The sequence below is a fragment of the Acyrthosiphon pisum genome, chromosome A1 (assembly GCF_005508785.2).
Source record: "Acyrthosiphon pisum isolate AL4f chromosome A1, pea_aphid_22Mar2018_4r6ur, whole genome shotgun sequence".
In the NCBI taxonomy this organism is placed as follows: Eukaryota; Metazoa; Arthropoda; class Insecta; order Hemiptera; family Aphididae; genus Acyrthosiphon; species Acyrthosiphon pisum.
In genome coordinates, this window is record NC_042494.1 from 63,172,831 (window position 1) to 63,189,175 (window position 16,345).

Genomic DNA, 16,345 nt, shown 5'->3' on the forward strand with positions numbered 1-16,345 from the left:
CATGCGGGTATCACGTTCTCTTAAATATTAGTTTATATTTTACAAACTACGTATAATACGAATTTTTAATATTATTTTGTACTACGTATTTATGTTATAGATTGTAAAATCTAATAATTTATATTTTTTTGGGAAAAAAACATTTTTAACCATACCTACCTGTGGTCAAAAATTGATTATATACAGTTTTAAGTGGCTAAATCTGTTAAAATGGGAAGAAAAACGTTTAGTGTAGTACTCGCCGAAGAAAATCCTAGAACCAACTAGTATAGGTATTTTAATTTCGGGACCCAACTTTAATGCGGCCCTATATTTGATATAATATTTATTATGCATGCATTACATGAGTTGTTTACATGATTCCAAGGGGACGCCTTTTGTCGGTTCACCAAGTCAAAACATTCCATTTGTAAATAATGAGTCACGCAAATATTATCGTTTTAGGTACAAGCGGCCACGTGGGCGTTGAACAGAGGAGTTTCTGTAGTTATCTGTAATGGCATGCAAGAAAAAGCTATTAAGTCGATTGTGCTCGGCAGAAAAATCGGAACATTTTTCACCAATGCCCCAACTGCTAATGCCACTCCAGTTGAAACACTAGCTGAAAATGGTACGTTGGAATTTTTTTTTTCAAACATCAAAATTACATAAAAATGAATATCAATACTATTAATCGAATAAATATAGTCTGCATATAAAGTGCTCAGACGAGTGGCGGTTGACTGTTAAATAGCAGTGCTCAAGACTTAATTACACGTTGTATTATTTATTATCTTACAGTACCTGTATTATTTTTTTATGATTAATAGATATCAGAATAATTACAATATGGTCTAATAAAATTATTGAATAACACTCTGTGCTAATATTAGGTTTTATCTATAATTACCAATCAAATCATTGAGTAAATAATTGTCTACCTAAGCGTTTTATTAAATAAACGGTAAATAAATTGAGTATATATCTAGGAGATATATCACTTATCGCCTATACATTTTGAATTTGCTTCGATAGACATAAAACAAATATATTACTTATATATTAATTTAAATTATCCTGATTTCACAGTGGAAGATAATGAAATAACTTAATGTTAAATTAATATATCGCTTACTGCAGTACGTAACAGTATAGCTTTATATTCAAATCTAACATTTGCATTAATTAGGCACTGTCTAGGTAGTCAATAGCTATTATACATTATTAGGTAGCAACAAAAATCTTATTATTAAATTAAATTGCTAACATTTTAATTTAGAATATTGCTTTATTCTAACATGGTATAAATCCAAGGTTATGGTATTAAAATTGTATTTAACACAAAGTATTTGGTATCCATAACCAATAGAAATTCAATAAAAATGAACAGGTGATCGGAAATTGGAGCGATCAGAGTGGATGAGTAAAGCGAGTAGGGAGTGATAAGTCAATCGTGATATTTATTTCAAACGTTAGAATGAATAATTTGTCAAAGATAATTATTTTTTTCATTTTATAAATAATATACTATACAAATGAACTTATGAACGATTCAAATATATCACAATAAAAATAAATGTCTATTATTTAATCATTCTACAGCACGTTACGGGAGTCGTATCTTGCAAAAGTTACCAGCTGCAGACCGTGCAAGTGCAATATATGCATTAGCTGAGTTGTTAATAAGCAAACAGGCAACTATTTTGGACGCAAATGAAAAAGATATAGCAATAGCTACCAAGGAAGGGACAGCTGCTCCTTTGATCAGCCGATTATCTCTGACACCGGCTAAACTTAAGAGCCTAGCCATAGGTAAGATTAATTTCACGGTAAACTATAATAATATAATATAAATTATTTGAATTAATAAATCTTGTTGCAGGTCTTAAACAAATTGCCGAGACTAGTCACACAAATGTTGGAAAGGTGTTAAAGAGGACCAAGATTTCAGAGAATTTAGATTTAACTCAAGTCACAGTTCCCATCGGTGTTCTTCTTGTCATTTTTGAATCTCGGCCTGATTGTTTGCCTCAGGTAAATATATTTTAAATCTTAGAATTAAAATATTAACTAATGAGAAAGAGTGAGAGAAAAATATAATTTATCCGTATCATTTTTGTAAGATACAATATTATGCTTAGTTTTGAAAAATAAATAAAGTAGGTTAAAAGGATATAATAAAGACATATTATAGAGAAAGTATACAGAATACAGAAGTTGGTACAGGGAAAAATAAAGATTAATTTCCTGGATATTCCTGATGTTGCTTTTGGTGTTATCAAATACAGTCTTATGAATTTATTTAATAAATGAAAATATAAATGTGGGTTGTGATGAAATATTTTTTTATAACAAATGTTGATGATTTATAAAAAACAATCTTATAACAACCCATAAAAATTTTAATGAACGCAAGTTCAGCAAAGTAATGAAATATTATTTGATTTTTATTACATAAGTTTCTGAACTTTTTCAAAGAAAATTAATTTTATAATCAAATTCGAATCAGTTTTGAGAAACATATTTATTTATTTTTAATATTTTAACATTTTCTATATATGTCTATATATCCAGTATGAACTATATAAATTGAATCTTTAGTCAAGATATTTGCTATATAATATTTATGTTATTAAATTTCAACATGGCTGTTTAATGCTATTAATTGATAGATATAGCACTAGGTATGAAGAGAAAAGTTATATTTTTAAATAGATGCTATGCATTTTTTTCTATTATTATAAAGCCCTTACATTTCTATTAACCATTTAAAATAAACTTAACAGACAAAAAAAAAAAATGTTTAGTTATCAGTCCATGGAAAGTTTGACATCACTGTAAATTACCAACACAACAATAAGATTATTCGTGTATTATATTTTGTAAGCAATGTCTCTTTCACAAAACAAAAATAAAATATGACAGATTTACATGATAGAGGATATTAATTAATAAAACAAAGTCCCAATTTAAAAGGTCATACATCGACACATAATATATATTTATTATTTATATTAGTTTGTATTTGAATTTTCAATTAAAATTTGTTCGTATATTGTATTTAATGAAATTATTCGTAATGTACAAACGGTAGTTGTTCTTTTTTCGAATAATATATCATATTAAAATCAATAACATATTTTTTTCCTCAATATTTATTTTAAACCTATACACCGCATATATATTATTATAATTATTAGTATTTCAAATGTTTGATATTGATTTTTAAAACCAGTAACAAGTTTAAACTAAATCAACGGAATCCGCTGAAAACAAAATTTTATCAAACTCTTTATCGTGTGTTACGCATACAGCCGTATAAAATATGTTATTGAAAGGAAAATAATAAGCATCTTCTCATTGCACACATTGGATATGACGGTGTAAGGGTGTTTTGCGTTTAATGGGTAATGCGTAAATTTTAGTGCACCGAACAATAATAATTTATTATATAATGTTGCCACCCCATTCCCGCCCGCTGTGTTCAACACTCGAATAATGTAAAATGTTATTATGAATGACTTTTGTGGGTCCGCAGGTAGCTGCTTTGGCGCTGAGCTCGGCAAATGGACTTTTATTGAAAGGAGGCAAAGAGGCGTCGCACAGCAACAAAGCACTCATGGATGTAGTCAAAGAAGCATTGGCCACGGTCGGTGCCCAGGACGCTATATCGTTGGTAAATTATTCACAGTCGTGTTTCTCGACATGTCACTATACGAAAAATATAACTAATAGTGTTTTCCAAAATGGACGTTTGCGAATTCACCAGTAAAACTTATTAATATTGTGCAAAGGGTGTGGGGCACTTGTTTAAGCGCTTTAATTGGGATGTTTAAAATTGTATTTAAGTATCCGAAATATTCAAAATTTACTTATTAATTTCATAACCATCATAATATAATATTTATCTCCAAATTTTTTTTTACTACCAAGTACCTACTACATTTTAGAACACATTGCATTTGGAACATAAAATAATTTATAGTTTTCTAAAGAGTTGTAAAAATCCAACTATTCACCTAAAGTATTTGGTGAACACTTGTTAGTTGTTAATAAGTAATAACCTTCAACAAATCAGCCGGAACACGAAAGTTTACGAAAGCTCGTCTAGTTTGCTTATTTTGTATTTCAAGAATTGAAATTCCATGTACTTGAGTAATGATTTGCAAACTCACAAAACCAAAGTTTTGACATAGACATTTTTCAATTCTAAACATATCAAGTAAATTGGAGGAGATTTGATTTTTTTCTTCGGTAAAAAATGATTACATAATCTTTTTTATTTAATTGGTGCTTAAAACTGATAGTGTACATTATTTAGTAAACTTTAAAATGTTTATCAAATGTAGACAATGACAACGTTGCAACAAAAAGTTATGACAAAATGTACAACAACGGAGTTAGTATAGTTAAATTATAAAGGTGGACGAAAATGATACAAAACTAACGTATGATATATTGATATGTTATACGATTTTCTAAATTAGTCATGATTTTTTTATATATAAATTATTTAGTTTAATTTTTATTAGTTAGCGCATTTCACATAATAACATATTAAATATTTTAAAATATTTTTTTTTTTTTTTAACTTTTGCGACGCAAATGAACTACCATAATAGTAACCAAATTAATTCATATAATTCAGTCAATAATTTATGAAACAGGTGTCGACTCGGGAAGAAATCAGCGATTTATTAGCCATGGATAACCACATTGATCTTATTATTCCCCGTGGATCCAGTGATTTGGTCCGTAGTATTCAGGATCAATGTGCTCACATTCCCGTATTAGGGCACGCCGAAGGAATATGCCACGTATACGTAGACAAGGATGCCAACTTGGAAAAAGCTCTGACTATAAGTAAGTATTTTTTTTTTGTAAAATTATTAGTGTAAACATTTATACATAAAACTTCAATTTATACAATATTATAGTTCGTGACTCCAAGTGCGATTACCCAGCCGCATGCAACGCAATGGAAACACTCTTAATCCACGAAGATTTGTTTGGAGGACCGTTTTTCAATGAAGTCTGTGATATGTTAAAGAAAGAAAATGTAAGTGGAAAACAATTATTATTTAACCCGTGCAGTTTAATTTAATATGAATTAGACAATATAGACTTATAATAACACTTTATATTTATTTTCTGGATTGTGTTACATTATTAATTATTTATTATAAATTTCAACGAGGTGAAACTCAATAACAATTTTTATAGTTATTACATAATATTAAAACTAACACGATTAGAAAATACAATAACATATTTTCGGATAGTATCTTAGAAAGTAGAAGCTATAACAAGATAATCGAAAACAATTTAGTATACTTTATAATAATAAATTATAACTTAATGTTCCAATGTATATAGCTTTCATTAAGTGTTTGAAAAACTTTAACACTTTTAAAACGAACATTGTATAATATATTTAAACCGCAGAGTGTTACATAACGTATTTTAATAACATAAATAGAAAATTGTATTTTTGCACATATCAATATATTGTTATTAAATTGTATTCATTATACCTACTCTAACATGAACAATCGTAATTTTAAATTAGACCTAAGTTTAAAGTATATTATTCTTTTCTCAATATTGTTCAAGTGAAAATAGAATACATTACTAAAAGTCCGTTTGGCAAAGTTATTCATTTCAGTTAATTTTAGCATATTGATTCACATTTGACAATTTTCGTCTACTTCTTGTACTTTATCGCAGTTAGTATTAGCCACTTATTATTATTTATAACTTTTAGATTTTATACAGGGTGATACACCAAATATGCTCACCCCCCTTTTGACTCTTCAATAATGCAGTGATTTAAAATCTGATTTTCGGAATTTTAAAATATACTTAAAGCTCATATTTTCAAATTCTTGAGATTTTTTGTACTACTTGTCCTACTTTAATCCTGTGGAGATAGGTAAAAATTTCTGTTTATCAAATAAGAATACCACCATTTTCATTTGTAGTCAGCGGATAACTTTCTCAAAAATTTTACGGATCAGAATCGAAATTCGTACGAATAGTTTTTGAGTTATTTAACTTTGTGTTGTAAGAATAAATGGTCCATGGTAATGGGTTTATAAATATAATAAATACTAGACAGTTTAAATATTATGTCTATTTTATATTTTTGTAAGACCATTTTTAAGGAATATTATCCTTAGAACAATAATTTGAATAACTAATAAGAAACTAGCTACTCATTCGAATTTTAAATGAGGTACCTACATCAAAATTTTCAAAAAAACTATCCACCAAATAATTTACAGTAAAAAAGGGTGTTCTCTTATTGAAAAACAGAAGTTTGTATCGCCCCAGAACTCTCCTTAAGCAGTACAAAAAAACTCATTGATTGAGTTTTATATGGTATTCCATGCACTCAAAATGAATATAATTTATGAAATACTTAACATATATTTAACCGTTTAATAAATTATATATTACTTAATATATCTGTTTATACTATTTTTTATTGACAATACATTATTATAGAAAATACAATTCATTGTACTCAAAATTACATTTTTTACATTGGATTTTATTTATGCAAATATTGTAAGATGCAATATATGTTAAAACTACTACTTTTTAGTTAATTTATAATAAAGATACTAGTGTATGGTTTCTATAAGATTTAATTTAGATACTTATTATGTTTTTTGTTGTTGTATAGGTGCAACTATTTTCCGGTCCAAAATTATCATCACGTTTAACTTTTGGGCCACCCCGAGCTAAATCTCTAAAACACGAATATGGCGAGCTTGCTTGTACAATTGAATTGGTCTCTGGAATGGACTCTGCTATTAACCACATACATACATATGGAAGTGGTCATACAGAAGTGATCGTTACTGAAAACAGTAGGTTTTAGAATATTTATATTAATAAGCTATTCGAATTAATGGCATCAAATGTTTTTTTTTTTGACAACAGGCGAAGCCGCTACGAAATTCCAAAGAGACGTTGATAGTGCTTGTGTATTCCATAATGCTAGCTCAAGGTTTGCAGATGGATTTAGATTTGGTTTGGGTAAGTTTTATGTTTTGAATTTTATTATTTTTTGAAAATCCTTAAGTATGGTCGTAGGTAAATCTATTTTTTAATTTTTAAGTATGAATGCAGTTATCTATTGTACAAGTTTAACCAAAATTAGAAAATAATACATAATATAATATACATATTATTGTATATTTGCGTAAATACTGTTGAGGTTTAACAAATGTAGTTAAAAACTGTTTGATTTCACAAAAAGAAAATTTAATAATAAACCCTGAAGCCACTTAATTAACAATGACTATTATAGTGACTAACAAATGTTCAAAAGATGTCATTACATGAAATTTGTTTGACTCGGTGAAAACAACTGTTATGCTTATGTTGATTCATGTTGTGGCGTAGGTAGGTATACTATATATTATTATAGTATAGTAGATTAAAAATGGTTTTGGTAGTTCAAGTAATATTCCACTAAAGACTGTTTGTCTAACAGTAACTTCGTTAAAAAGGATCTCTTTATATTTCCAGAGATGAGTGAATGAGAAGACTTGGTAAGAAAAACTCACGTTTGAAAACATATTTAAGTACGTAGGTACAAAATATAAGAGTGTAGGATGTGTGTGGGTGACTGAAGCGGTGTCAGTCCCTTAAATAGACCACGAAATTTACGACCTATCCCCAAATTGTTTGTTAAGTTTGTTGGTACCAGAGAGTGTATTACAAGGAGCAATTAACTGCTTGGTTTCATTAAGTATAACGTTGAGGCTAATTAAATTTATTGGGTTCAAACACGTGGTTTTAGTTTTACCGACTTACCGTACTACTATGTTAGATTTATTATTGATCATTACATATTTTATACTTAGGAGAACGTCATACCCGCATGTGTCGTCTCCGTCTTACACACTATCCAACTTTTAAGTTACAGCATTATCTGTGTTCTCTCGTTAGTTTTTTACGATATTTTAATTCTTAAGTGAGTTACAAGTATGTAAAACATTAATATTTAAAAATGCTCATAACTTACTTAAAAATTAAAATGTCGTAAAGAATCAACGAGATAATACAGATAATGTTATTACCTAAAAGTTTGATAATAGGTCAATTCACTCTAATATCAAAACCGACAGTACACTATTAAAACTGGCAAACGAGAGTTTGCTATGTTGTCAGTGTCAGTGTGTAAGATGATGACAATACATGCGGGTGTGACGTCCACTTAATTTATTTATATTACTGAATTATGTATCTACCTATCGACTTTCAAATTTTCGGTTCCAATTTTCAGTGCAATCTTCAATTCCACTGTTATAATACTGAATATTTTAATGTTTGACTTGTATGTCTTACAATTTATAATTAGTATGGTATTTTAGATTCTGATAATTTATATCAAAAGCTTTAATAAGAAGGATCTATTTAATGATATCTTCTGTTAATGGGTATGGTGCTGTTGGCGACAATAATTACAGTGAGCTCCTAAAGTTGTTGACATTTTAATCTAATTGGTAACTAAGACCGTTTTGAAAGTTTCGGGTCATGAGAATTAATATGATATAGACATGAAAAGAAATAGGTAGGCGCGTAATGTTAATAAAAATACGCCATGATTACACACAGCACGAAAAAGCGGGCAAATACGAAACAACTCTGCTGTGCAGTAGGTGTCGAATGTACTTCGTCGATATAGTAAGGTCACTGTAACGGATGTATTAAACTTTGAATTCAAAATAAATCTTTAAATTGTCTACCGAAAAAGATTCAGGGTGGAGAGGATCTGTCGTCATAACATGTGACTTAGTATATTTCGTCATATTATACGTATGTTGATATTATAAACATTTATTTTACCTATTAGTAGTATGGTATAAACTATAAATAGGCAATAGCTTAAAATCAATTTAAATATTTTGAAAAGTATGTATTTTCGTATAGTGAAATATAATAATATAAATAAAAATATCGAGCTCTCATAAATATTTCTAAGACAAAATAATTAAAACGTATTACTTATGAGGAACCTTGCATTACACGTGTTAGTCTTTGGTATACAAATTGAATATTTTATAAATTGTTGACTATATACTGTCCATCAAAAGAATACGCCGATTATCCGAATTCTCAGGTGACACCCTGCTATCGAGACCGGTTCCACTATGACCCACTAGGGCCCAATATTCTACAAATATTCTACCATCCCGTGTCTTACAGACAAGAAACATAAGCACATAATTGTAAAATCAATACGTTTATCACTCCACTCAGAATCTAAAATATTAGGCACAAATTGTATTAAATATGGGATAACAAGTTTTCAGGTTACCTACCATTTTGTTGATGGAGATAGTGAAAAATATAAACTGTACTTAATATATTATTAAGTAAAATTGAAAAGAATAAAATTATACAATTATAAGGATATTATAGGTACATTATTATATGCAATATAAAATTACAAATTTTAAATTCAATATTTTATTTAGTTATTAAGTAGGTACAAGCAACGCGTAGACGAGAATAATTTATCAGTACTTTGATATTTCAGCTTAAACGTTAAACATGATATTTTCATAATTACTTTTTCCGTGCAAAAAAAAAAAAAATAATAATCTTTATTTATTAAAAATGTAATAAATTTTTTATGTATGCAGTATAATAGCGTAGATTAATTAAGTGATTCTTTCGTACTACGTAATTCAATTTAAGAGTGTCGGGAATTTTATAATGAAAAAACCAACATAATATAATACATAATACATACATCGTTTGATAAAATAAATGTTTTAAAATTGCATTCATCTTGGGAATCGGCATTTCCTATTTATCGTGTTTAGGAAAGCTTAAAAATACAAAATGCTGCACGTGGGATATACCCTGGGACCGATAAAAGTCCTTCGAGAAAATTTAATTTAATATTGCATTTATCAAAATTGTTATCTATATTTTACTTTTCGTGAAATTATTAATTTTTTCAAATCTTTTTGTCCGTTTCAATATTTGAATATTTTTGTAGATTTTTCAATCTCGCGGGGTTAAGAATTAATAATAATCCCACAATCCCACAAAACGTACATACTAGGATAAAGTTTTCGAATACAAATTTATTATTATGCATAATAATAATAATGCTATATAAATCGCGTGTGTATTGTATAGCTGTATGTTTGTATATTATACGATGCGTATAGCTTAGGGATATTTTGTACACATATAAACGATAAATAGCGAGTTACGCAAATCCATCGTATGGTATCCAATGTGATATTAATAATAATAATAACAATATTTATGTTCATCGGGTAATGTGTTATAGATTGTGTGGGAGGGTCGTTTATGGACGTTGCTCAACTATAGAAATTAAAAAAAAATAAAAATCGTATAGACATCACAGACACAACTTAATTTAATAAAAATTGCTTAAACATTTTTATATTGGGGCGTGTTTAAATAGCATTATGCGTTAGATATAAAACTGTTAAAAAAAACCGTTATTTATTGATTTCAAAGTAAAACAAGTCTAGAGAAAAAAATCTTAATAAAAAGTAAAAACTATTATCCTAAAACGATTTATGATACAATATTCATAGAATTATTTTCATCGGAAAAAAAAATCTTCTCACGTGGGAAAATACCCAGGAGTTACAAACGTACTTATAATACTACAAATTTAAAAGAATAAAATTATTGTCCGCGAGATAGATGAATACTTTTTATCTGCAGTGAAATATCAAATCGTATTATTATAACGTTTCAAATATTATACATATTTTATAAAATATGTTATATTTAAAAAAAAGAAGCTTTTATTGAAATTGCATTAAATAAAATATTACAACACAAGTATTTGTGTTGACACAAATACAGCTCTGGTAAACAAACAAGGTTTCCATATCTATATTGTGTTAAAATTTGGAGTCCGACTAACTATAATATTATATCTGTAGTCTTGAAGATTCTTTTCCGAAACAATTTTCATATATTATTTCGAAACTAATAATGATACGATACAGTATCACAAAATCACATTGACATTTTATAGAATTAAAAGACTTTTCTTAATATTTCGTTCAATCAGTAAAATATAATAAATTACTAAGTCACAAAATCCCGCGACTAATGATTGTCAGTGTTGGGTAAGTTACTTTTAAAAAGTAATTAAGTTACTTTACATCGTTACTCAAATAAAATTGTAGTGAAATTACTTTACTTTTCAAATAGAAAAGTAAATCATTACTTTCCTGTTACAAAAAAAAAAAATTAATATATTTTTTTTCAAATTTCTTGGCAATTATCATTCTGCATGCAATAATGTAACTTTTTATAAAAATACATTATCTATGCTAAAAAGGTATAATTTTAAAAATGTGTACGAAAAAAATAAGATGTACAGTTAATACATATTTACATAACAATACTACAATAGTAATTACTTATGAGTTACGACTATTAAAAAATAGTACTTATTAATTGTAGCTACTTATAGTAATTAATCATTATATAGTTAAGTATAGTATAGTATAGTATAGTTTTGTATTTGTGTCACAAACTGACAACATAAAACTATACCTATACCTATCTGTAGAGTGTTGACTGATCGACTGATAAGGAATAATAGCACTCAATCTTGTATTTGTGTTATTAAATATTATGTTTGTGAAAATAAAATCATAATACATATAGAACCGTAGGCCGCAAATAGCGTTTGAGATTTGAGGGGGCTAATAGGGCTAATAGAGCTAATAAGGCCTTACTTTGATAATATTGAATAAGTTTAAAGCAAAATGTAGGAAATGTTTGGGAGGGCTATGGAAATTTTTTTTTTGGGGGGGGGGGGCTTAGCCCTTATTTGCGCCTATATATACAACACAATTATAACTTACAATCATAAAAATAAACCGTTTCTTATAAATGCCAAATGTGAAATGGCTATATTGCTATAATGATTTATAACGGTGTAATGTTTAAATATTTCGATTTTATTTAATTATCAGAAATATAATGTTATATTCTAATGTAAATTCTAAATATAGTTATAACTTATAAGTTATTACTTATTACTAATAACTAAGAAGTATTTTCAAATTGAACAGTTTTTGTACAACACTAAATTATTTATAAAACCTGTATAGTTAATAGGAGCGTATATAACTTAATAGTCCACGCTATAATAGATATCATAGGAAACATTCTGCGAAGGTACTTATTTTGAGGAATCAAATTAATAAATATACTATAAATAATAAATATACTAATAATAAATAACTTTTCTCGTGATTTGCCGTGCAATTGGACATGTCAAATGTCAAAACAATTGGAAACTGAATTGTGACGAGTTAAAATTAAATATATAAACATATAAGATTGATTGGTAAACATAACAATACCCGCATTATGCATATATATTTTTTTTTTTTTTGGCAATAGGTAGGTACTTAATAATTCGAAACCGTAACGCATTATTTTATAGAAATTACTTATCAAAAGTAATTTCTATTACATTTTCGTTACTAAGATATAATTCTAATGAAATTACGTAACGCGTTACTTCCGTTACATTACTACCCAACACTGGTGATTGTATAGTTTACGTAATATTCTATAATATTAGTAATACGCAATGTATACTACAATCGTAGTTACTGTTGATCCAACAATATTATATTATTTTAGATAATATTTTATTATTTTGTATTTTAGAAATAATACATTAATATGATTAGGGTTGGAAAGTTGTAAGAGTTGGCATATTTTTCTATATGCTCTCGATTCATAGCAAACAATGCTAGGTCAGATCCATAAATACTATTAAAGTATTAAATGTCCAGTTTTTAAAGACAATTTATTAAGTATAATTCGTTAAAATTAAAATCAAAAATTCATAATTCTAAATTTTTACCTATATAATATTATTTATATTTTTCTTACATTATCTAAGTATATTATACTCAGTTATTTAATTTAATTATTAAAAACTATCAAAAAGCCAATTTTTTCACTGCCTAACGTGGTTTTGTTATAGCCTGACGGTAAACAAACGCCACGACCTCAGCGATGTATTATTTTTCTTTGAAACGAGATTTCGTTCACACGTTATCAATGTCAGTTTATTTTCAATAAAAAATAATATTTTTATATGCGTATAATATTTTGGTACTGATAGATCAAATTATAATTTATTTTGTACACTTTATCAATTTTAACTTCGATAACTTAAGGGGATTTAAATTTATTAGAGGTACTTATCGTATGGTAATTGAGCGCTCATACACGTGCATAATCATGTAAATAACGCTCTTCACGAACATTAATTATTTTGTTAAAAGTATAAATTTTTTGTTTTTTGTGTTTTCTAACCTATAGCTACACAATAAAATGTCTGAAAACATATTATTTTAATTCATCGTGACTCTTGAAGTTTACTTGAAATCGACTCTTTTACATATCTTTGTAATTAATTATTTTACTTAAATTTTATTAAAACTTGACATTTTTAATATCCAAAATTTCAAATATAATTTTGAACGGATTAAAAAATGGTTTAATTTAAAAAAAAAATGCAAAACTCGGTTTCCAGTGAACTGTGTGACAAACTCATACGCATTATGTTTTCAGAAGGTTCATACGAATTCCGAATAATAGGGTAGTCGGTATACAATTGCTACAGGCACGATATAGTTATTGTAATATATTATATTATACGGTAGAAACTGTAGAAACACACGTCTGGGATCAAAATCTCCATAATAATATTGTATGTAGTTACAGTTAAGTGAATTTGATTTCACACGTCATATAGCGGATGAGATTACCATATGTACGGGAATTTCCATGTATGTGTACAAATTTATTCATTTTTTCCCCTATAATTTATGATTTCAGGCGCCGAGGTGGGCATCAGCACGGCCAGGATACACGCGCGTGGTCCCGTGGGCGTCGAAGGACTTCTGACAACCAAATGGATACTGAAGGGCGACGGTCACGCGGCAGCCGAGTTCGCAGAAGGCGGCGGCAGGACATACGTGCACGAACACTTGCCCGTCGACAACTAGCAACCACCTGCGATCTCGACACGCAAACTGGCGGCGTGCGGCCTCTTTTACGCGATTGCCGCACAGGTGGCCAAAATGTTTTTCGTCGTCCGGAAGCTCCGAAAACCAGACGAATAATAATTGCACTGGAAAGGTTTACCCCCCCCCCCCTTACCCCCTCCAATCAATAAATTATTACTATTTTATAGGTACTATATTTTCCAACACGCGACACAATACGATATTGTTGTGCACGTTAGTTTAAATCATTATTATTACTATTATTATTATTGTCATTATTACGTTTGTTAGAATTTAGATTTTTAAATGTCTGTATATGTATATAAAATATTATAATATTGTGGCGCCAACATTCTAAACAATTGCATGTATAAGATCTTTTCATAACGCAATTTCCACGTTATTTTCATCATTAAATTATTGTTATTTTTAAGTAAAAACTGAATATCGTTTTCCTTGTTCGAACCGTAGTCTTATGAATCCTTTCAAAACAATGCTGAGTGTGCACATTTCTATGCCCCTCTGGTTCCTCTCATTTCAATAGTGACCTGGAATGTTTGTTCACTGTTTCGTTGTATGCGATCATTTATAACGACGTATACGAGCTATTAACTTTCAAAAAAATTGCCATCGTATGATTAGTTAGAATACGTGTGTATAAGTGGTGAGGAGTTGTCACTAGAACCCTTGTGGACACCCATCCGGGAACTAGAGACACCGACTGATGCTTGACTTCAGAACACGTTTTGTGACTGAAGCCACTATCATGTATTATATTATATTACTATATAACGAATTCACATAACGTTAGAACTTGCAGTTTTAGTGTGACGGTTTGAACAATTTTTGAAAAGGAACATAGAAAATGAAATTTTGATTATTTTTAAAATAAATTGAAACAAAGTGCCTCAGCTTTCAAAATGTATGAGCTTTTGAGGCAAAAGGTTGTTTTTTATGTATGGTAGATGATAAATTTACGCGTGTAAATTTTAATTTCGTATAGATGGCGTGGCTTGTTTTTGTACACCGAAGGTAAGCGTTTATTTAATGTATACCTATATACTTTAAAACTTTATAGTTTTCAAAATTAATTAATATAGTCCAACAACTAAAAAGTTTTATTCCGTTTATTAATGGCAAAATAGCACACAACAATTTTATTATAATAAGTAAAATATTCAGAGAATCAATAAAATATGAAAAACAAAAATAAAGATGAAAATAACTATTAAATTATTATGTAAACTGAATTCCTAGATAAAATAACTTTAAATCAAATTTGAAAAATATGTAGGATAAACATATTATATAAGAAATATTTACAATCGTGCGAATATCAGTATCGCAATCAGGATATTTTTTATTACATTACACACTTATTTCCATTACAGTTTTTTTAAATTTATTATTATCATACATTTATTTATCACAATTGATGAATGATTTAATTGCATAATAGTAGTTATTATTTATTATCTATGTTGGTAAACTAAAAATGTTTAAATTAAAATGTTTTATAATATAGTGGTTTAATCACCATCCCCTGCGTTGACTTGGAGCTCACCCCATTTCGTTTGCCGCTGACAATATTGTGACTAACATATTATTATATATTTATATAAATCTAATGTACAATAATTATAATTGGCTTTTACCGGTAAGTGGGTAAGGTGTCAGAAAAAATAGGGGCTTAATCGATTTTTGGAAAATCCACTTTTATTAATTTAAGTTTAATAAATTGTCAATGCTCTACTATCGTTTTTTTACATTATATTTTGATTGGAATAAAAACAAATTTTAAGAACAAAATATATTGCCAGGTAGTTTTTAGATTTGACAGTCATTAAGTAATTTATTACGAATTAAGATATTATGTATTACAGTTTGAAGTTTAAAATTGCTCTCCTGTACAATTTGATATTTTGAGATAAAATCTTTTGGGTCTGTGCCCATGAAATGTTTCCACCTTAAGGCTTAGAGACACTTTAAATAACTTTAGATTATATCAGCCCTGAGCGTAAATCACTTGAAGAATGCCCAGAAATTAAATACTGTTTACGAATCCACTCACAATATTATAATAATATATAAGTACTAAAATAAGCGTGTTATATATTTTTTAGATGTAAATTGTTTTCTTAAATGCAGTAGATATAAATAATAGTAAAAAATAGTAAGCTTAAAAGTGAAAAAAAAATATTCAAGTTACTTACAAAATGTCATCAAATATTATACACTTATACATATTAATTTGTTGGTTTTTTAAATCCATTATGTTATACCATTGATTATAAATACTAGTATTT

General features: G+C 28.1%; 1 protein-coding gene across 3 annotated transcripts in view; it reads left to right on the forward strand.

Annotated features, from left to right (window-relative positions):
- LOC100159277 (delta-1-pyrroline-5-carboxylate synthase) overlaps positions 1 to 14,479 on the forward strand; it is a 21,194-nt gene extending 6,715 nt beyond the window's left edge. For all 3 annotated transcript variants that reach the window (XM_003242609.4, XM_016802223.2, XM_029487367.1), the window contains 9 exons: positions 445 to 610; positions 1,582 to 1,791; positions 1,862 to 2,013; positions 3,518 to 3,655; positions 4,647 to 4,842; positions 4,917 to 5,038; positions 6,668 to 6,854; positions 6,928 to 7,023; positions 13,870 to 14,479. In XM_003242609.4, coding sequence (XP_003242657.1) covers positions 445 to 610; positions 1,582 to 1,791; positions 1,862 to 2,013; positions 3,518 to 3,655; positions 4,647 to 4,842; positions 4,917 to 5,038; positions 6,668 to 6,854; positions 6,928 to 7,023; positions 13,870 to 14,039 — 1,437 coding nt within the window. In that variant the 3' untranslated portion in view covers positions 14,040 to 14,479. The remainder of the gene's footprint in view (positions 1 to 444; positions 611 to 1,581; positions 1,792 to 1,861; positions 2,014 to 3,517; positions 3,656 to 4,646; positions 4,843 to 4,916; positions 5,039 to 6,667; positions 6,855 to 6,927; positions 7,024 to 13,869) is intronic.
- Positions 14,480 to 16,345: the final 1,866 nt, after the last annotated feature.